This window comes from Halichoerus grypus, chromosome 5, assembly GCF_964656455.1.
Source record: "Halichoerus grypus chromosome 5, mHalGry1.hap1.1, whole genome shotgun sequence".
Classification (NCBI taxonomy): domain Eukaryota; kingdom Metazoa; phylum Chordata; class Mammalia; order Carnivora; family Phocidae; genus Halichoerus; species Halichoerus grypus.
In genome coordinates this window covers 25,487,493-25,511,291 of record NC_135716.1, presented here as the reverse complement: position 1 = coordinate 25,511,291, position 23,799 = coordinate 25,487,493, and the positions used below count along the sequence as shown (strand labels likewise).

The window sequence follows — 23,799 nt, the reverse complement described above, 5'->3', positions numbered from 1 at the left end:
TATAGAAATGGAAAATAAATAGATTTTAGGTTTATAATAAAAATCAAATGACAATGCTATGGAGGTTTCAAAAAATAAATATGAGGACTTCCAAACACCACAGATAAGAAAAATTACACCACTTATGTGTGACATAGCACAATTCAAGTTCTCATTAGAAGAGGTTTAATGAAACTTGAATGCAAGAAGAATTTTAAAAACAAAGACTAATATAGTAAAATGATATTAAAATAAATTTCTTGGGGGGAGAGTTGAAAATTAAAGAGAAAAATATTTTGAAACATAGTAGAGATAACAATAGGGTTTTCAAAGAAGGGATTTCCAATATAAATAAACCCAGGGGGAGAAAAGAGTCAGTTTTATTTTAGATAGAAGTGGACATATTCAGTGTGGGATCTGGGAAGGGGGAGCAATTTGCATACCAAAGGCAATTTATTTAAATCAAGACGTTTCTGAGTATTTTTGAGTTAAAATAGAGTTACATTTGTTAGCGTGTTATCCACTACCTCTACTTAACCCTATTTAAATTATATCTGAACCAATAAGGAAGCTAGCTTCTAACACAATTTACGCTCTATTGAGGAAGGCGTGTTAGTGTGTCTATGTGCCTACGCCATCCATGATGGGACACACAGCTAATGCCATTCAGGAACCTTTAATAAGCTTGCAGTTAATTTTCAAGGTTTTTTATAAAGAACACAGGTTAAACAGAAATGCTACGGAGAAAATAATCAGTCTTTGGAAACCTAGAGCTTCATTAAAACATTAAATTAATTCAAAATAAAAGGTAACGGTAATAATCACTGGGTACTCAATAAGTATTTGAGTTACTAAGAAACTGTATTATATGGAAACCTGGTTATGACTTCTGTACAGTAATTTTTGTTCTCTTTCATTGGCTTTAATCTAGATACCAGTGATATTAAATGGTAGCCTAGTACAATGTAAAACAGGATGATTAGCATTTCATGCTAGGGCATGTCTTTCAGGTTGTCAGAATTATGAATTTTACAGCTATTTAAGCTTGCTTCTTAGAGGGTTTTCTCTTTTTTAGCCCAATTTTGTTTATAGTTTCAAGAATTACTTCTCCAGATGAATTTATGTTGCTAGGTAAAATGTTATTTGGACATAATGCAGTTAGAAAAATCAGGCCGTAATCAGGAAAGTTTTAAAAGGATACATGTAAAGGTGGATTTTTATATAATAAAACTTTTCCTTGATCATATTATAAAGTCATAGCTTCCATTTTCTTAGGCCACTTTATTTCCTCTACATTATGTAGATATAGATTACACCAAAAATTACCCTCTTTTGAACTCCTTTTCCTGAAGAAAATTGAAAAAATGCATACCCCATAAAACACTTCCTTTCTATTTTACTGCAGTGAATTCACTGTTAGGCTCTTTTTCACTCCTGAAACCAGATAGGCAATGCCAGAAAATCAAATTGAACCTGAAGGTACTTATAAAAGTCAATTTAAGATCAGCAAGTAGAATATTGAAAATAATAATTAAATACACAAATCTACTGGCAGCTTTGCCCTATTACCTTATAATGCAAAACAACCCTATCTAGGGATACCAGTTTCATGAAGCCATACTACATAAAGCAAATGAAGTATCATTTTATTTTTGAGATAGATCATGTTTTTTCCTCCAGGTTATGCATTTAAACATAAAATACTTTATTTCTATTCAGATGAGGAAAAGCCATCTGACTGAAAGATTTCATGAATCTAGAAGAAAAGATCACCACATGAGTCAAAGATGAGAGTCTTTTGAATTCCTGCCATGCCATCTGTTTTAACTCATTGCAGAGGAATTAGAGCCAAAAAATCATACGGCTGGAAAGCCCCAAAAGGAAGGGGTCAACCCAGAGAGATAAAGAAGCTCCACAACAATTTTTTTTTCAATAGAAGAAGTCCTCTGATTCCTTAAGGACACAAAAATTTTAGATATTGAAATTGGAAATTCAACAAAATATTATTTCAAAATTTAAAAGTGACAATGGCTAAAACTGGTAAGATTCAAGTTACTATGCTCTGGACAGCTATTTTTAATAAAATATATAAAAGTAATTTTCTATGCATATTTAATTTTCAATTTTAAAATATAGTATTTTATGATGAGTAATGTATTCAGTTATGAGAAATGCATAGATTTAAGAGCATATTTGCATTCCTGCTTCCATTCAAATTAACTACATTAGCAATAGAAATTATAGATTTTTCTACAGTGGGTTTTGTCTAAAATCTTTACTTTTAAGTTATTATTTTAGGGATTTTTATTACAGTAATACCCAATACACTATTACAAATGTCAAAATACCAATCACATTAATCTGTTACTACTATTGTCAGAAATCTTATTGATAGGACGCCTATAGATAGGTTACTGGTCTTCAAAATATGAATTAATTGTTGAAATTTGTATTCCAGAAAACAGTATGTGGCCTAATAACATTTTAGCTATTAACTATAAGCTACCTAAAGTCACCATATTAAATTTGTAAAGTGCCTAAGACTTAAGACTACTATAAAGGAAAACATTAAATGAAAAAAGAAAAACAGATAAATGGAAAAATGTAACTATGGCAGTGCTCACAATTCCCTTCACAGGAGCTGATACACTACTGAGAATGAAATGAATTATTTACATAAGTAGTCTGAGGATAAAGTACACTAAACCCACATAATATTAATAAACATTGTAGAAGCTACATTTTCATTAACACTTCATCTTCATAATAATCTTGTTCTAAATAAAGAGTTTTTTTCAAGTTAATACATCAAATACTGTATCCCACTTATTCAAAATTATGCCTGTTAATAAAAACAATGGATAATAATCCTAACAAGGTTAATTAAACTAGCAATAGCAAACACACTGTATATGAAAATGGATTTCAATTGATGGAGAGCCTATTTACAACTGCAGGTTTTCTTCAGTGTTTTGTGGTACAGCTTTAGGAAGCATGTCTATTTGCTGAGGCACTTTATTAAAGTAAAGCATGACATCTGTTATATATTATCTTTTAGAGGTCATAATATTCTTTATTTTGAGCACTGTGCTATAAAAACCAACTTTTCTACTGTAATTTAGTTATTATCACATTATTGCCTCAGCAAGGGGATGACCATTTTTGCTTGTTCAAATTACCATTTATTAATGCAAAAGATATTTTGCTTCTATCGCAAAATCCAGCTGTATATACCAAAATCATTTCACATATCAAAAGAGACAAAGGAATTCATTAAACATACCTTGATATGGAGCACTAAATCCACGGTATCGGTGATTGCTGTCTGTAACAAAATGCAGTCTGAGCCAGTTTTTGTTGCTGATAATTGGTGGTGGTATATTCATTCCAGATAACCTGAATTATAAAAGACAACAACAAAAAAATTCTTAAAAACTTTTCAGCAGTAAATGTTTTCACTGAATTGGGACCCCGAAAAATGTCTACCTGTATACAATATTCATGACATTTCATTTTTAATTTTTAAATACGAAAAAATTAGTTATTTTATGCATAGGAAAGTCAATCATAGAATGGTGCAACTCCAAATGTGCTTTCCAATCAGTTTGCATATATTAATAAAATAAACTGTGAACTGGATATAATTTTTGATTCACCCAAATTTATTGCCTAGATAATAATAAACATAATGGAGGCTGAGCTAATGGTGCTGGTCCTTATGCTCCTCAAGAATATATCGATATGGTATAGTTAGAAAATAGACTTCAAAGCAATTGATATACTCTTTCCACTTAATATATTTTCCACATTTCATATTCTATAGCAAATTTCCTAATTTCTTTTCATAGGGCAAGCACTCTTTTAACGTGATTTCCAATACTATAATTTTTTTGTGATTAGCTTTCATTATAATATATACTTCTATAATGCACTAGAGGTCTGCCCCAATTAACAGACAGAAAACAGATTGTATTTTGGATGTATATTTATTCTCCATATATTTAGTCACAAAGGTACCATTTCATAGTCTCCTTAAAGCAAGGTAGTTAGAGTAAAACTTTGAAACTATGCCCCAGATACTGGTCATGGTCAACAGATGAAGTAACTCTCTTGTTCTATATCTTTTGAAGATTTCCAGGGAAGCAGTTTCTCTAATTTCATTCAATAAAGGAATATTACACCCATATAACCACTCACTTAAATCCTAGGTGTGTGCAATAAAGCCAAGGTAAAATAGTCTCAAAAGCTAGACTACTACATACTGAAGAAGAGTTATTCACTAAGGTTTCCTAATAACCAGTATATGATGTATCTTTACTATTATTCAAAGCTTTTGCTTTTCTTCATCATACAGCAAAATAGTTGGTGTGTGTGTGTGTGTGTGTGTGTGTGTGTGTGTGTGTGTGTGTTGGGGGGTGTGATTACAACTCTTCTCTCAGTGCTTTGCAGGCAGTCACTCTAGGGGACCCCTAGGAGGAGACTGGAATATATGTTGTACACATTAATTACTGTCGAGATGCAGACATGCATGATGCAGACTAACATGGTGATCCAAGGACCCTTTATACAATATGTTCCCTTATTTCCCCCAAAACCTACTTTCCCATGATATTTTGGAACTAGCTATCACTTTCTGTGGATGACTATCTGCCATGCCATAGAAATATGAATTTTACCTTTACTGGATCATTGTGGGCAGATGTATACGCACAGGTGTGTAGAATGGTCTTCACAATATTACTGTGTGATCCAATGTTCATGATTCTAACATGAACAAGATGGGTTCTATCACATACATTTCTCATCCCTCTTTCCACTTTGGAATGCATCTTCTCTAACTTTTTCCTATTAATGCCCTATTTTCTCTTCTCATAGCGGTGACCCTATTTATTGATGTAACTGGCTCCTTTTTCATATCTGAATTTAGCAAATAAAGATATGTATATAACTTTATGATGTTAAGACTCAAGTTTTAAATTTTTACTTCTTTACTTTCAAAACTATCCAAGTTATGTTTACCTTTGCTTGTTGGTTGGTTTGGTTTAAAAAGCAATTCAATGAGAAAGTATTTAGATTTGGTACAATTATATTTTCAATAGACTAGCATGTTTCATGCCAGGTTTTGATTTACAATTTGGTTCTCCTCACTTCCTTGATTTGATGCCCATAAATATCCATTAGGGAAAGTTTAAATTATTTTTGACAGTCTGCACACATTTCTAAGTATAATGAGACTATAATACATGGATGGTTGTAATACATTAAAGTACAGAGTTTGGAGAGAGGCCCTTAGAAGATCCAATAAATGAGAAACAACAAAGACATCAACAAAAGTAAGAGAGGAGAGAAGATGAAACAGGCAATAAAAAGGATAAACTTCCCATCTTTCCCAGGGACATCAAAGATAATTTCAGCAATAGAGGGTAGAAAAGACAAGTAATAGCTACTATGGAACTATAGTTTGCAACTGAATTCACCTTCAGGAATTGAGAAAGGTGGAACTGAAGATATTAGAGTTGCAGTAGCTAGAGGCACAATACACATGAGATGGAGCAAATAATGGCAATTTAACAGGGGTGCAAATAAGAAGATATTCCTGACAGCCTCAGTGTTTCAGCTTATGAAGCAGAACTATAGGTAAGCCAAGACACTGAACCATAAAGCAAGTGCACCACAGTATCTCTCCTTCCAAATGACAGTCTGCTAGTATTGAATATTATTAAAGATAATTTACACAATATGGTTTTGTCTATGTCTTATAGAGCAATCTGGAAAATGCCTGTACATATTTCTGCACCATATTTCACATGCTATCAGGACATCTTAGAAATGGAGGACTGAGAATAAATGCTGCCTAGAAAGATTCCATTAAATTAATTTAGATAATTTATTAAATATGAAAGGAGATATTTCTTAAATATAACTCATTGTTAATCCTGATACTAAGGGTTGGAAATATAGTAGTAAATAAGACAGACAAGAGCCACAATCTTGCAAAGTGAAAATAAAGAAGGTAACATAGATAAATCAATAAGATAATTTCAGATGGTGGCAAATGATGTACAAAAACATTAAAGAGTAATATGATAATGTCTAGAAATGAGGTTTCACTTGTTCTAATGTCTTTTCCATTTTACACTCAAAACAGCCACACTCATGATTATGTTTTAAATTGTTAAACTGGATTTTAGGAGAATTAAATCAAAGAAAATTATGATAATGATAAATGTCATAAATTTATAACCTACTATTGTTATTTGTATCCAAGAAGAATTCAAAACCTGTCTTTTGAAAAAAAGAAAACAACAAACAAACCTGTCTTTTGAGTAAATAATAAATTGGAATGGACATATTAAATTAATAATGACACCAAATTTCATTGCATATTCAATGTAGAAATACAATAATACAGTGTAACTTGCCAATATTAACCTTTACAAAATTTTTTATTTATATAATTTCCTGCAGAACTAAGTAACTAAATCATAAACTGATATTTACTTATTTCTTTTAGTAAACTAATATTTAAAATCACATGGAACATTCTCTATTGTAGATAGTGCCTTAGAGAATATGATTGTAATCAGTACAAAAAAATGAGTTAAGTGTAAGAAACCTGAGAGAATCACAGGTCTTTACCAGTTTTTAGAAGTGTCAAAATCTATTTTAAACCTAGGTCTTTGGTTTATAACTCTCTTTTCAGATCCTTATTGCTGTCATCCGTTGACCTCTGGTTCTCAAGTCTCTTAAAGTTAACACTTGCAACAACAGGTGTCCTCTTTGTGGCTTTAACATCTATTTTTTTTTATCTTTCCAATGCCCTAAAATCATTCACACCTAATGACCTGTCTTTCCTCATCTTTAGTACCCTCAGGCACAATCCAACCTCAAACCCATAATTATTCAAATCATCAAAAACCTCACTCTCCCAACATAGTTCTCCTGCACTCTCCTAATTTTACTTCTTTCTCTCTCTTGCCCTCTCTCCCTGTCTCCCCTTTTCCCTCTTTTACTTTTTTTGACCCCATTCTTTCTCTGGTTTCCTCCATTCTCCAAGATTTTGTGACATCAATTGTCCTACTTTGACCTGTAAAAATTTCCTAAAATGTATTCTTTCATCTTAACTCAAGACCTTTCCATGAATTTCTCTTTAAGGCTAAAATGTCTCTATATATTTTTTTACCTTCATTTGCTTACTTAATCATTCTCAGTGAAGCCAGTCTTAAAGTTTCAAGGATGAGATAAGTACCAAATCTCCTCTGTCCTCACAGAGAACCTTTGCATAGTCTTATCACATCATTTATTATTTTGTATAGTAGAAAGTTTTCCATCCTCACTACTATTTACATTTCCTTTGAAGGTAGGTTATTAAATTCCTGGTGCTGAGCACAATGACTGATGAATAGTAGATGTACACTGATGTTATTTATCAAGAAAATACATGAATATAAGCTGTTTGGGCACATGCCCTCTTTTAGTACTTCTTATGGCACTTATCACAACATTCATATGATTATACTGTACATGTTCTATAGATAAGGCGTTAGAAGCAGGAACCACATTGGATTTATCTCTGAATCCATAAGCACATTTCAAATTATAGATAATGAACAGATGCTAATCAAATTGGGTAATATCCTATTACAACATTTCTCAAAGTGTGTTCTAATAAATATTAGCCACCAAAACTGCCTTTGGGGATAGGGGAAGTTACCCCAGTCAAAAAGACTTTGAATTGTTGTTTTGTAACCATATGCCCCTTTTCTAGATTTTTTTGTAAAGTTTTAACACAGAATTTCTTAAATTTATTTCAACAATAACTCTCCCATTCCCATACTTTGACATAAAATCAAATAACATGTTGTACAATTATTTAATAGAACCCTTTCAAAAACCGCTAATTTTATGTATTCATTTGTGTCTGGATAGAAATGTGTTTCATAGTCCCAAGAAAAACCAGCATCTTTAAAAATAGTCAAACAAGAAAAACTCATAAAATCCCTATTATGTTCTACAGCCCATTATAAGTTAGAAAATTATTTTAGCAACAAAATTTATCTACTTCTGGGATGACATTAAAGGCACTAATCTTCCATGCCATGCAAGTCATGAGTACTGTGTGTGTGGAGTGTACAGATATCCACACTGACCAGGCTGTGCTTTTTTTCAACACAGATGTGTTTGTGTTCTTGGTTAGGTATTTAAAAGTCACTGAACTGCAGAACACACAATCTTACGTGGTTTTAACAAGAGCATTAAGAAGCTAAGCATTGTATTATGCAGTCCAATTATTCAGAAGTCAGATGTTATGAAGTCTTTACAAAGCAAATGAGAGAAGTGGCTACACTAAATTTTCTTCTCTTTCTAACCCCTCCCTTTACTGACACCGCCCTCTTGCTTATCCCCATCTCTACCCTGACTTTCGCTTCCCACATATCCCCTATTTCCCTGATCTATCTTTTAGACATTTTTCTTATAAAAATTGGATGCTGTAAAATAGTGTTATTTTTATCTAAACACAAGCTTCAGGAAAATCTCTTTATATTTCAGATATAATGTGTGTGTCTAGCTACCAAAATTTAATGAAGATGAAATAGAAAAGTTTAATAGTACTATAGCCATTTCAAAATTGAATTTGTAATTAAAAACTAGCAAAAAACCTCCACATCCAGATATTAATAGAGAATTCTACTAAACATATAAAGAATTAACAATGATTTTACCCATTATTTTCCAGAAAACAGAAGAGGAGGGAACACTTCTCAACTCATTTAACAAGGTTAGTATTACACTATTGATAAAACCAGACAAGGTCAGTACAAAAACAGAAAATAAATAAAACTAAAAAACAAAAACAAACAAAAAACTTCAGACCAATATCTCTCATAGATACAAAAACCTTCAGTAAATATTAGCAAATTGAATTCACCAAGGTATAAAATGAATTACACACCATGACCTAGTGAGATTTATTCAAATTATATAAGGCTGGCTCAATCTTTGAAAATCAATTAATATAATCCACCATATCAACAGGCGATAAAAGAAAATTTAATGATCAAATCAATAGACACAGAAAAAACATTTCGCAAAATCCAATATCCATTGATGATAAAAACTCTCAGCACCATGAGAGACTATGGACTCTGAGAAACAAACTGAGGGTTCTAGAGGGGAGAGGGGTGGGGGGTGGGTTAGCCTGGTGATGGGTATTAAAGAGGGCACATATTAAATGGAGCACTGGGTGTTATACGCAAACAGTGAGTCATGGAACACTACATCAAACACTCATGATGTAATGTATGGTGATTAACATAACATAATAAAATAAAATTTTTAAAAATGTTAAAAAAAAAAAAAAACCTCTCAGCAAATTAGGAAGAGAGGGAACATTCTCAACTGGATAAAGAACATGTACAAAAACCTATAACATCATACTTAATATTGAATTACTGAATGTTTTTCGTTAAGATCAGGAAAACAGTACATGACTCTTATTCAACATTGTGCTAGAAGTTTGGTTGAGTCCATAAGGCATGAAAAATAAATTAAAAGGAATATATCTTGGAAAGAAAAAAATTGTCCTTACTTAAAATGATATGATTATTTATGTAGAAAATCCCAAGCAGTCTACAAAATAAACCCCTAGAACTAATAAGTGCATTCAGCCTGGTCGTTGGATACAAGATGAATTAAAAAAAAAATTCAATTTCTAAATAATAACAATGAACATGTGGAAATTGAAAAAAATACAATTGACAATTTTTTTGAATAAAATTAAATACTTAGGTATAAATCTAGTAAATCATTTATAGGGTCTGTATCAGGAAAATTTAAAAATGCAATAAAAAATCAAAGACATAAGTAAATGAAAAGACATGCCATGTCCCTGAATTGACTTATCATAGTAAAGATATTAATTCTCCCCCAAATAATCTACAGTTTTAATGCAATTCTTATTGAAACGCCAGGAAATTTTTTTTGTAGACACACACAAGGTAATTATAAAATGGACATGGAAAGGTACAGGACCCAGGATAGATAAAACAAATTTGAAAAAGAAGAATGAACTCCAAGTAAACAATAGCCTTTTCAATAAATGATGCTGGGACAATTGAACAACCATAGGAAAAAAATAAACCTCAGTTTAAAGTTCACACTTGAAAAAATTAACCATCTATTTATGATTTTAAAAAGTCTCAGCAAACTGGTAAAATCAAGTATTCAACCTGATAAAGGGCATCCATGAAAAAGATACAGCTAATATAATTGTGATAATTTTTAAAGGTGAATAATTCAGTGCTTTCCCTGTAAGATCAGAAACAAATTATAGATGTCCACTCTAACCATTTCTATTCAGCATTGAATTGGAAGTTCCTGCTAGTGCAATAAAGCAAGAAAAGTAAATAAAAGACATGCCAAAGGTAAAGAAAAGGGTAAAGTTGTCTTTGTTTTCAGAGGATATGATTGTCTATGTAGAAAATTTCTATAAATCTACAAAATGCTAGAAGACCTTATGAATGACTTTATCAAGATCTCAGGATAGAAAATGAATGTATAAAAATCAGCTGTATTTCTGTGCCTTAGCAATGAGCAATTGAAAATTGATTTTTTTAATTATAGTATCACTTGCAATATCATAAAAATAATTGAAACAGGAATAAATATAACAAAATGTACATCATTTTTAATATGCTTTAAACTTCAAATAATATATAAATCATATTTATATACTTAGATAACCTAAGTAGGTAGATAAATATGCCCACATTCATTTATAGGAAGATTCAACATGGTTATGATGCCATTTTCCCCAATTAATATATAAATTCAGTATAATTCTTATGAAAATCTCAGTGGAAATGAATTCTAAAATTCATGTGGAAATATAAAGTACTAGAATAATCTTTTTTTAAAAAGAACTTAATTGATGATTCATGCTAGTTGATTTTAGACTATCAATCTACAGTAATAATGAGGTGCTGCTGATCTGATAAATATACAGATAAATGGAAGAAAATAGAAAGTCTAGAAATAAATCTACAGATATATGACCAATTGATTTTTAACAAAGAATTCAACATAACTGAATGAAGAAAAAATATCATCTCGACAAATGGTGTGTAACTGAATATTTTAATACAAAAAAATAAGGAAAAAATATCTCAACCCTACATAAATATTAATTCAAAATGGATCATAGACATGAATGAAAATGCAAAAAATATTAAAACTTCCAGAAAAATGCATGGGAGAAAAATTTGTGGATTAGTGGGAGATTTGTTAGTTAGGAGAGAAAAAGCATGGATCATTTAAAAAAAAAGATAAATTGGGCTCCATATTTTAAAAAGTTCTGCTCACAAATGTCCACAATAGCCAAACTGTGGAAAGAGCCAAGATGTCCATCGACAGATGAATGGATAAAGAAGATGTGGTATATATATATATATTATGCAGCCATCAAAAGGAATGAGAGCTTGCCATTTGCAACGACGTGGATGGAACTGGAGGGTATTATGCTGAGCGAAATAAGTCAAACAGAGAAAGACATGTATCATATGACCTCACTGATATGAGGAATTCTTAATCTCAGGAAACAAACTGAGGGTTGCTGGAGTGGGGGGTGGGGTGGGAGGGATGGGGTGACTGGGTGATGGACACTGGGGAGGGTATGTGCTCTGGTAAGTGCTGTGAATTGTGCAAGACTGTTGAATCTCAGATCTGTACCTCTGAAACAAATAATGCAATATATGTTAAGAAAGAAAAAAAAAAAGAAGAAGAATGTAGCAGGAGGGGAAGAATGAAGGGGGGGAAATCGGAGGGGTAGACGAACCATGAGAGACGATGGACTCTGAAAAACAAACTGAGGGTTCTAGAGGGGAGGGGGGTGGGAGGATGGGTTAGCCTGGTGATGGGTATTGAGGAGGGCATGTTCTGCATGGAGCACTGGGTGTTATGCACAAACAATGAATCATGGAACACTATATCTAAAACTAATGATGTAATGTATGGGGATTAACATAACAATAAAAAAATTTAAAAAAAAAGTTCTGCTCACGAAAATACATTATTAAAAAAATTAAATGACAAGCCATAGACAAGGAGAAAATATTTCTAATGCACATATTTAAAAAGGAAGTGTATCTACAAAAGAGAAAGAATTTTCCAAATTAGTAAGATAACAGATGACTCAACAAAAAAAAATAGGTAAAAACTTTGGAGGAAGAGATACAGAAAACAAAGAAGCACATGAAAAGATGCTCAAATTAAAATGAGATATCACTATCCACTTAGGAAAATGACTAATAGGAGTATTCCACTGAGAACTAATACACTCATTAAAATGGTTATCATTTAAAAAACTGAAATTACAAGATTGGTGAGAAGGAAGAACCATTTGAACTTTTATATCTGGCTGATGGAATGCAGTGTGGTACAGCCACTTTGAAAAACAGGTTAGCAACTTCTTACACAATATACAATTATCATTTAACTTAGCAATCACACTCCTAGTATTTACCTAAGAGAAATGAAAATGTATGTACATGCAAAGACTTGTACACAAGTTTTTGTCTTCATTATGTCTTCATCTTCATTCATAATCACCAAAAACTGACAAGTGGTCAGTTTTTATAAAATATATATATAATAAATATTTATTTATATTTATATTTTATATGTTTTACATATATTTTATATATATCATATATTATATATATATAAAAATAGATCTGGTGCATTCATACAATTATGCTTTATCACTAGTAATAAGGAATTAACTACTGATACTTGTAACAATATAGATGAATCTCACAAGCATTGTAATAGAAGAATTGATATACTACATACTATGTGACTGTATATTGTATAATTTTTTCATATGACATTCAAAGAAAAGGAAAGACAGTCACAACAGTGGGTGAGGGAAACATTCGATATCTTTATTTTGGCTACATGATTGTATATGTTTGTAACAATGCATAAAATTGCACGCCTAAGAAGATTCAATTTTAATGTAAATTACTCTTCCATAAACCTGACTTTAAGAAAACAAATAGTTTTAAGAGATTTTTGGCTTGCCTGTCAATAACATTAACAAAATAATGTGTATATTTCTTGCTTGGAGCGAATAATTGGAGCAAAATAAATGTATTCTCTCAAAGGAAAGGACAAGAAATCATTTTAAATTCTTGACAAAGATCCTCCTCTTTATGACTAGAGAAATTAAACCTCAAATATCATTATATATATATGCAAATATATATTCAAACTATGAATATTCTAAATTGCTTTTCCTTGTACAATAAATACTTCCAGTTTTAACCATAATTACATCCCCAATATATTTATTGCCAATGCATGTTTTTCTTTAGGTCTCCTGAGTTGATATTGATACCAGGAAAATGGTCTAAAAAACAAATGTTTGAAAAGAAAAAAAAATGTAAATTAGCCAGCCATTTACTTTATCTGCTTGAGTCTAATAATTTCATTTATCTTTCTCACTGAACTAACTAAAATAAATAGTTTTGTTGGAGCTAGACTTCATTTTTTTTCATGTCACAATTTTTTGAAACATAGCAGCTAAAGAACATAGAAAATGTTGAATTCAAATGATCAGTGTATGTATACTCAAGTAATGGTTACAGTATAATTCTGAACTTTCCCATAATTTTTTTCATATTGTAAGCACAACAATATATGAATGCTTTTGAGTCAATGACTAAATTTTTAATTGTACCTCTATCACTAAACAGAGAGCTCTTATTTCTACTTTCTTGGAAATGGAAATTGAATAGCTTCAGATTTATTCAGTGAGATGTAAATATCTTCAAAGAACCATTCAAGAGCATCACTGATATTTTCCAAATACCATCCATATGTAAGTACTATACAAGGAGAATGTAAAATACTAAAGATTATATGTAAATGAGAAAGGATATGGCTAAACAGTCCAAAGAAGGTATACCTCAATTCCGCTCTACTTCCCTTTCCCTCTCTCTCCCCTCTGAAAATCACAGAAACAAATCAAAATAAACAAAACAAAAACATTTAGAATAGAGTTTCTTAAAACAGAGTATATTATTCCTATTTCTATGGATTATCTCAATTTCAGATTCCCATACTTATAATAAATAAGTACATAAATAAATATATAATCTGCAAAACTTGTTAAATATGATTTATGTGGGCTATTAAAATTTTCACAAATCCCCTAATTTTCTCACTTCTCTACTTAAAGTATTTAAGCAGACATTTTAGCAAATGAACTACTCACATCTTTTGCCAGGTTAATATTGGTAATAATAATGTACAATATTTATTGAGGGCTAGTTACTATGTACTGCATATTATTCCAAGCATACTCATTTAATTACAGAAAATAATACCCGTGTATTACGAAATGCAATGAAGTGGAGATTTTAATTATGGTGGATTGCTGTACAATATGTAAATTTGTAAATACTGCTATTTTATTGGTTGGAAAACCATCACAGTGTTTATTCCAACCATTCTAAGGGAAGGGGCCATTATAATTTATAGTTACATAATCCAATGGGTAGTAAACATTTGTTAAACTCATATAGTGTCTGATAGTTTAAGACAAGGCTTATAATCTCTCAGAAAGCTTAAAATGACTAATGCATATCCGTAGTGTCCAGTGCAATTACTTTAGTACATATTCAATGTTGTTTTTTTATTTTAGAGGTGTTACTTTGTTTCCCCTTTATTTATGCCATCATCAAGCATGTGAATTCTCAAAAAAATGCCTGATGAATATTTTCCACATCATTTACCTTTTTATTTTCCTGTATTAGTCTCAGTAATTTTTCTTCCTCTCAATTTATTTTATAAACAGTCAGGTTTTAGATTACCTCAAGTCTGGTGTATTATATTACATTGAAGACTTTATAACTTTACTTGGAAAAAATCATTTAGAGATATAATTATCTTTTTTACTATGTTTTTAATTTTGATATTAATTGTGAATCAATATCTATAAAACTCACAAACTCTAAGATCTCACATTACTTTTGCTTAGGACATCAGGGAAGGGTTGAAAGATTTATCATCCTTGTCAAAAAAAAAACACAGCCAGGCAAAACAAAGGCTGAAAACCATGTTTTATTAATTTCATAGCAAAAAATGCAAACATACCTAGGAAGAATTTTGAAATAAATGTAATAAAGGAACTGTTTATAGAGTTGTGGGACAGGAACCAAAATGGAATGCTGTGGTACCAACGGTAATAGGGTTCCATATTACCTATAGTCCAAATGGGAATTGATTTCCACCCTGTGAAAAATGGGAATGCCTACACACAGTGAGACCTGGTTCTGGGGATTATTCCAGGGAATAAAGTCAGTCCCTTCTATGGCTAAACTCTCAAGGAGGCCAGTGAGCAAGGGAAGGCAGAGCAAGGGAGTTGAATTTGGATTGTGGGTAAAGAGAAGGGGCAGAGAATAACAGCATACTTGTCAATGTGCTCATTGTTTATTTAAAGATACCAAAGATACAAGACTGTCTAGTCACAAGACAAGAAAATTATAGCCTGAATATACATAATAGAATATTTAAAGTCAAACAGTCATAAAGGCAATATAAAAACCATCACAGAAGGATAGATACTGTTGAGAGTAAAGTCTTTTTTCCTAAGCTAAGAAGCCATTCAACAAATAGTTGACAAGAGGCTTCTATACACCAAGCATTCTTGCTAGGGTTGCATGAGTGAACGCAGTGCCAGACTTTTCTTTGTAGTGGAAGAACATTATATAATAGGTTTTAGCAAGATGCACAGCAGAAATGGTTGATCTGTGTATAATGAAGTAGAGGAGAGTAAAAGGACTGGGTCATCAAGGGGTGCATGGTCTAGGAAACTTTCTCACCTCCCCTAATACTCTGAGTAAAAGGGACATATTTTAACAAGGTGAGTGTGAACTGTCTGGTAGCTCTGGGAAGTGTCTCTTATGGTCCATGGAAAAGCAGGGGTCCCACAGAAGAAAAGGAGCTCTTGACTGGAAGCCCTTGCAAAAACCACAACTCTGGAGAGACATTAATATAAAACATGCAGTTGAACCACCTCACACCTGTCAGAGTGGCTAAAATTAACAACACAGGAAACAACAGATGTTGATGAGGATGTGGAGAAAGGGGAACCTTCTTACACTGTTGGTGGGAATGCAAACTGGTGCAGCCACTCTGGAGAACAGTATGGAGGTTCCTCAAAAAAATGGAACTACCCTATGACCCAGCAATTGCACTACTAGGTATTTACACAAAGGATACAAAAATACTGATTTGAAGGGGCACATGCACCGTGATGTTTATAGCAGCATTATCAACAATAGCAAAATTATGGAAAGAGCCCAAACATCCATTGACTGATGAATGGATAAAGAAGATGTGATACACACACACACACACACACACACACACACACAGAAATATTACTTAGCCTTCAAAAAGAAAGAAATCTTGCCATTTGCAATGACATGGATAGAGCTAGATGTATTATGCTGAGCAAAATAAGTCAGTCAGAGAAAGATAAATACCATAAGATTTCACCCATATGTGGAATTCAAGAAACAAAACAGATGAACACAGGGAAAAGAAAAAAAAAAAAATAGAGGGAAGGAGACAGACCATAAGAGAGTCTCAACTATAGAGAACAAACTGAGGGTAACCAGAAGGGAGGTGGGCTGGGGAATGGGCTAAAAGGGTGATGGGTATTAAAGAGGGTACTTGTGATGAGCACTGGGTGTTGTATGTAAGTTATGAATCAGTAAATTCTACACCTGAAACTAATATTACACTATATGTTAACTAACTGGAATTTAAATAAAAACTTGAAACATTAAAAAACAAAGAAAACCACATTCATTTGTCTCTGGCTTTCCCCCCTAAAATAGAACTCTATACTGACAGAATTTGTAATGGTTAGAGTCAGAAAATGACTGCCTTTTATTTTTGGATATTTCCTTTTTTTTTAATGCCATTTTATCTTCTTATACAATTTTAAAGCTAATAACTATTAACATGACAAACTGGGAATGGGTTCTCCCCTTCTATATCATACTTCAGCTCAGGTACAATTTTGCTCTCAGAGAGTTCTCCAAATATATTTTAAAAATAGAATGTAGGGCGCCTGGGTGGCTCAGTTGGTTAAGCGACTGCCTTCGGCTCAGGTCATGATCCTGGAGTCCCTGGATCGAGTCCCGCATCGGGCTTCCTGCTCGGCAGGGAGTCTGCTTCTCCCTCTGACCCTCCCCCCTCTCATGTGCTTGCTCTCTCATTCTCTCTCTCTCAAATAAATAAATTAAAAAATCTTTAAAAAAAAAAAATAAAAATAGAATGTATTTTAAAACTAATTTTATATAGGGCGCCTGGGTGGCTCAGTTGGTTAAGCGACTGCCTTCGGCTCAGGTCATGATCCTGGAGTCCCGGGATCGAGTCCCGCATCGGGCTCCCTGCTCGGCAGGGAGTCTGCTTCTCCCTCTGACCTTCCCCCCTCTCATGTGCTCTCTCTCTCTCACTCTTTCAAATAAATGAATAAATAAAATCTTTAAAAAAAAAAAACTAATTTTATATAGTATAGTGTTCTATGAAGTCCGTTGAATTAGAAATGTTCACTAAATTAATATCATAGTAGAAATATTTCATTGTATATTTTTATGAATATCTTTGAATAATGTTCACCAAATAAACACAATAGTAAAACAAATTTAAGCATATTGTATCTACATTTCCCTTCTATCTGTTTGAGTTAAAAAAAACATATGGGTTTATAAATATGAATATAGACATTTATATTTAGGATCTTTTAAATATTCATATTTATAATTATTTTATATAACCAGATTTCAGATAAATAATATTCAATAAGAATAACTTCAATTAAATAGACTTATTTTTACGAAGAAAGTTAAATTAGCTTATGAGTTCATGTGAGAGATACATTCACAAAAACAATTTAAACATACTTTTGCACATGTACATGCACAGAGTCAAGAATTTATCTAGATAAAGCATTAATTATGGATTTATCCCCTCTAGGATACCAATCATATTAACTATATTTCTCATGGCTTCCACACACCTTTATTTGGGTTTTGTCTTTTAGAAAGAGGAGAAAGAAGAAAAGGACATTGGTCTGTGTGTGTGGATTGGGACAGTAAAAAGTACTTTGAAACTGAAGAAAAAGACGAGAAGAAAAATCATATTATGCTGATTAAAATAAACAATGAGAGATTGCAGAATTGACCACATAGTTGGCAACAAAAAATTAAATAGGTAAAAATACATGCCCATACTCCAAAATGAACAGTGTCAAATAAAATACTTTAATACTTCCCCTTTAATTTTTTCAACAATGATTTTTTTTATTCAACATTCCCTTATGAATATTAATTGATCATTCTATAAGTATGGGTACCCTCCAAGGTGGTGGGGATAGGTATCAAAAAAAAAAAAAAAAAAAGGAAAAAGGAACTAAAGATACAATCCTCAAGGAGCTTCTATTCTGATTGGAAGAGAAAGATAATAAACATGAATGAATAAATATACAGCATGCCAGGTAGTGATAAGCGTGACTAGTAAAACTAAGTAGTGTGAGCAAGATAGAGAGTGATACAGTTAGACAGATCTCTGATAATGTCCCCCTTAGCTGAGTTTTGAAGGAAATAAAGGCATGAGCCATGTAGTTATATAACATATGGCATATACACAAAACCTTAAACAGGGCTCTATGGCTGGGGTGAAGTGACTGAGAAAGGCAAAAGTTATAGATGGTATTTAAGGGTTAGTAGTCAGCCAGGTTGTATACAATCTTGTAGAGTTATTGTACAGTCTTGAAATGTCATTCCCCTTTAAATGTGAAGCCACCAGAATGTAAAAACAGTAGAGGAGTGTCAGGTCTGATTTGCATTTTATAAAGACTGAACTGATGTGTTGAATAGAGGGGGGTTGCTATAAGAGGAGGCTGCTTGAATTATTAAGTGATAGTTGCTGACAAAGTCTAGGAATAGAGTCATGGCAGAAGAGGTTGATAGGTTGTTTTCTGATTTACATTTGCTGAGAGTCAAAGGAGTTTGTGAGAAAGGAGTCAAATGTGCCTTCAAAATTTTGGTTAACTGAGAAATGGAGTGCCTGTAACTGAGATGGAGAAAACCATCAGAAGTGGATATCTGGGAGGAAATAGTGGGAGCCCAGATTTGGACATGTGAAGCTTGCAGGACTTATCCGAAATCCAAGTATATCTATCGAAGGCACAGTTGGAAACAGGAGTCACTAGCATATACATATGGTAATTAAAGCCACATTTCTAGATAATTGTTACCAAGCAAATGTGTAAATAGAAGAAGATCAAGAATTCACTCTATTTCTGGTTCTGTCCCTTAAGGTCAAATCCAGAGGCAGTATGGAGGGAGAGATGGAAGGAGAATTTGGAGAAAGTTTTCTCCAACAATGGAATATGTGGGTCATGCCTTGAATCCCTCTACGTAGTAACCATGGGACAGCCAGGTTTGAGGGTGGGAGAATAAAAATAGGAAGGAAGATGTTAGAATTCTGTCTCACTTTTCATCTTCTCTTGCCTTGGGATGTCAGTGTGCTGCCCCTACACAGGGGTAATTCCTTAATTCCTCCTCTCCTTCTTCTTGCTAAGTGACACAGAACTGTCACTTAGAACTCTGGAGCAGGGAGGCTTTGTGAAAGAAAAAGACCACTAGCCTTGGATATGTTTTGTCCAACCTCTGATCCAAATCTACATGGCTGGTAGAGTTTGGTTTAAACTCACACAGTCCAACTTTGAAGCATATTATTGTTATCAATTGGCATAAATAATTTTTATATTAATGATATTGAATGTTTTATTCCATCACTTTGTTTTTTGCTTTCAATGTCAATTTTTTCTGAAGAAAATAATGCAGTTATGTCTGTATTATCTCACTGTGATATTCTAAATTGCACTCATGCTTAGAAAGCTATTTCTATTCAGAAATTAAATGAACCTATGTGTGAACCTTGCACAATATATTTTTGCTTATATTTTATGCATTTAAATCTTTAATCTGTTTGAGATATATTTTGGTGCAAAGTGGGAGGAGAGGCCATTGAATTTTTTTCCCATATAGCTGCCAAGTTTCCCAGTATCACTTAAAAATAATTCCATTCTCCAGTTTCTTATGGAGATGTTTGCTTTATCAAAATTTGTGTTCTAATATATACTACAATTTTTACTTTGTTTCATTGATCACATCTGTTTTCATGTGTACCTACGATATTATTTAGTGATTACATCTCTTTATATTTCTGTGTTCATGGCTAGTACAAAGAGCCAACTTCATTATTACATTTTCTGGGAAAAGTTATAGTTGTTTCCACCTGTACATTTTCCAAATTATTACCCAGTTTCTGAAAAATAATTGTTGAAGTTCTAATTAGAATTTCAGTTGTTCATTTGGAAAGAATTAACAGTCCAGGCCAAGGTTAAGAATCTGGTACAACAGAACCAAAAAATCAATTAGAACAAAGTATCAACCCAATGCAGTTATCTGTTTTCTTTGGTATCTCTCAGTGAAGTTGGGTAGTTTGTCTTACAGCTCCTTCACATTGCTTTTTAGGATACCCTTCTTCATTTCACATTTGAAGAGTCTGATATTATGTCCTCATAATATCTTCAAACTGCTTGTTGCTTCTAATGAGTTTTATGTGTTTATCTTAAATCTAGTTAGTTACTTGCTATATCTTATTAATTCTAAGTGTTCTTAATTCCTCTAGCTTTCCTGGATTTATGTGTCTCTTCCTTTTAAATTAAAAAAAAAAATTGCTTCAATTTCACATTTTATTTCTTTAATCAGAACTTCCAGAACAATGTGAAATATCATGTACACTTTTAAATAGAAATACAGGGATACAAGCAGAGCTGGAAACTTGTAATTAAATAGAAAATTAGATAGAAATGGAACTAAGACTGCTGAAGGAAATATTACAGATCACTCAGCCACTTGGACCTTAAACTTGCTGCTCCTAATCCAACCTCTACCTGGGTGAACATCTATGCTGCTCTTCAAACCAGAAATTTGGGAATCACTCCAGAATCTTCATATCTATTTACTTCCAATTTATCATCAATTTTTTATTTACTATTACTTCCTAAATATTCCCCTTCTGAATTATCAGGATTTAGACCAGATTCTCAACAAATATAATCAAAATTATTACAATAGCTTCCAAACTCATTTCACTATCTCCAGACAAAAATCTCTTCACTTTATCATATGTGCTGTCAACGCAGTATTTTTGCTAAAAAGAAAATCTAACCTGTCACATCAGTCTGTTGCTTAAAATCTTTAGCTGTATTCAAACCAATACAGAATAGTTCACCCTTAAACATAAACATCCAGAGTTCTGCAAGACTGGAATCTTATTTATCTACTAAATCTCAGTTTCTCAATTTGTTCACCTCCTTGCCTTGCTCTTGCTATAATAAATTTTTTCTACTTTCGTGGAGACACGTACTCTGTCATAGCTAAACCTTTGAACATGCTTTTTCCTCTTTCTGGAATGCCTTCTGTATCTCCTCTCTATTTTACAATTGCTTGCTTTTAGAGTTAGGTTAAGCATCATTGTAACAAGGAAGTAATTCCAGGTATCCTTCAGGCTGTGTTAACTGCTTCTCTTCAGAGCCCCCACAATACCCTCACACTTCTTTGGTTATAACATTTATCACAATGTATAAGAAACTTTAGACTAGAAAATTATTCTCTCTCTCTCTCCCTCCCTCTCTGTTTCTGTCTCTGCCTCCCTCCCATACTGCTTAGGACTTTGCCTAACAGAATTATTCTCAAAATTATTTTTGCTTTAATTATTCTTCTTCATAATTTAGATTACAAAATGTGAACTAAAACAAGAACAGGAAGATGCTGAAAGTATGAACCACAATAAAATGAGAGTATAATCAAGTACAACTGCATTGACTTAGTAATTTTGTCTCCAATACTTTAGAAGTGCAAAGAAAATAACTATCTTAGGTTTAAATTTGCATAAAAATGAAGACCTGTTTGAGGTTAAAGCCATGATATAAAACTAGGCAAATAATATTGTACAACCACAGAGATAGGAAATCCCAAGGAAGAAACCCAGCATATTCAGTTATGGATCATGAGATTTTAAAAAGCCATCAGTAACTCTAATATAGAAGATGTATAATTGGAAATATTAATATCTGAGACTGATATTTGAATATATTCAGATATTTTGACTTTGGAGGGTAACTGTAAGGTTCATAAGCCCAAAAGAGAGCAGAAAATCATATTGAGAATAAAAACATACAACAACAAAGTTCATTTTCCTTTTCTTTTTCAGTTTTGATTTTCAATAGGAATTTAATCTCCCTTTATTTCTGTCTTTAATGTTTAGAACAGTACCTAATACACAGTAGACACTTGATAAATTCTGTTGAATGAATCCATGAATGATTGTTAAACTTTTTTCTATTTTGACTCAATTACTATTGAGCGACATGATGCAGATATAATTGTGCAATATGCTGTAAGTTTTCAGTACTAATAATTAAAATACCAAAGTTGTAAAGTGATTTCCTTCTTATAAAATTTAGTGAATTCCTGTATGCTTTCTTGAGTAACAAAGGAAATGGAGGAGTTAGCACTAGTGCTTTGGAACTGGCATATAACAGTGAACACATGAACACAAATGTGTCCCACATACGTGACAGAAGTTCAAAAACCACTGATTTGTACCATTCCATCATTCTTATTTTAACTCGTTTCCCTGTCTCTGTTTTTCTCCCAAAAGAGCCCCAGTATTTTATTCTACTGTATTTTTGTTTATGCTATTTTCTATTCTTTCTGAAATGCTGCTCCTGCCCAAGCAGCTTGGTGAACTGCTACTTATCCTTAAAGATTCAGCTCAAATGTCATTTCTCCGTGAAATTTATCTTTCTTCTTTATCACACAACATTTTGTACTGACTCTATAATATATGAGCAATTACCTGAAAATCACTTATGCATTTGTCTGCATGTCTTATTATTCATTGAGGGCAGAGAAAACAAAGTCTAGTACAAAGACAATGTAAGCACTTTCTAAATCTTTGATGAATAAAAAGTCTAAAAAAACCACTTAGAACACTTAGATCAACCACTTTCTGATGCTTGTTTGAATGTCTGTTGCAACATACTTAATGCAGTTATCTAAACTCATAGTTGAAATACCAATCAATCCCTAAAATTTGCATAGAACCAGAAAAGACCCTGAGTAGTCAAAGGAAAGTTGAAAAAGAAAACTAAAGCTGCTGGCATCACAATTCCAGACTTCAAGCTCTGTTACAAAGCTGTAATCAAAAAGACAGTATGGTACTGGCACAAAAACAGACACATAGATCAATGGAAGAGAATAGAGAGCCCAGAAATGGACCTTCAACTCTATGGTCAACTAAATATTCTACAAAGCAGGAAAGAATTTCCAATGGAAAAAAGGACAGTCTCTTCAAAATATGGTGTTGGGAAAAATTGGACAGCCACGTGTAGAAGAATGAAACTGGACCATTTTCTTACAACATACACAAAAATAGACTCAAAATGGATGAAAGACCTAAATGTGAGACAGGAATCCATCAAAATCCTAGAAGATAACAACCTCTTTGACCTCAGGTGCAGCAACTTCTGACTAGACACATATCCAAAGGCAAGGGAAACAAAGGCAAAAATGAGCTTGTGGGCCTTCATCAAAATAAAAAGCTTTTCACAGCAAAGGAAACAGAAAAAAAACAAAAGACAACTGACAGAACGGGAGAAGACATTTG

The 23,799-nt window shown here is 32.6% G+C and overlaps 1 protein-coding gene across 6 annotated transcripts in view; it reads right to left on the bottom strand.

The window, feature by feature from the left end:
- The window catches only part of CSMD3 (CUB and Sushi multiple domains 3), a 1,190,044-nt gene that overhangs the window by 750,689 nt on the left and 415,556 nt on the right, over positions 1 to 23,799 (bottom strand). For all 6 annotated transcript variants that reach the window (XM_078072078.1, XM_078072080.1, XM_078072079.1 and 3 more), the window contains exon 6: positions 3,263 to 3,375. In XM_078072078.1, the coding sequence (XP_077928204.1) occupies positions 3,263 to 3,375 (113 nt within the window). The remainder of the gene's footprint in view (positions 1 to 3,262; positions 3,376 to 23,799) is intronic.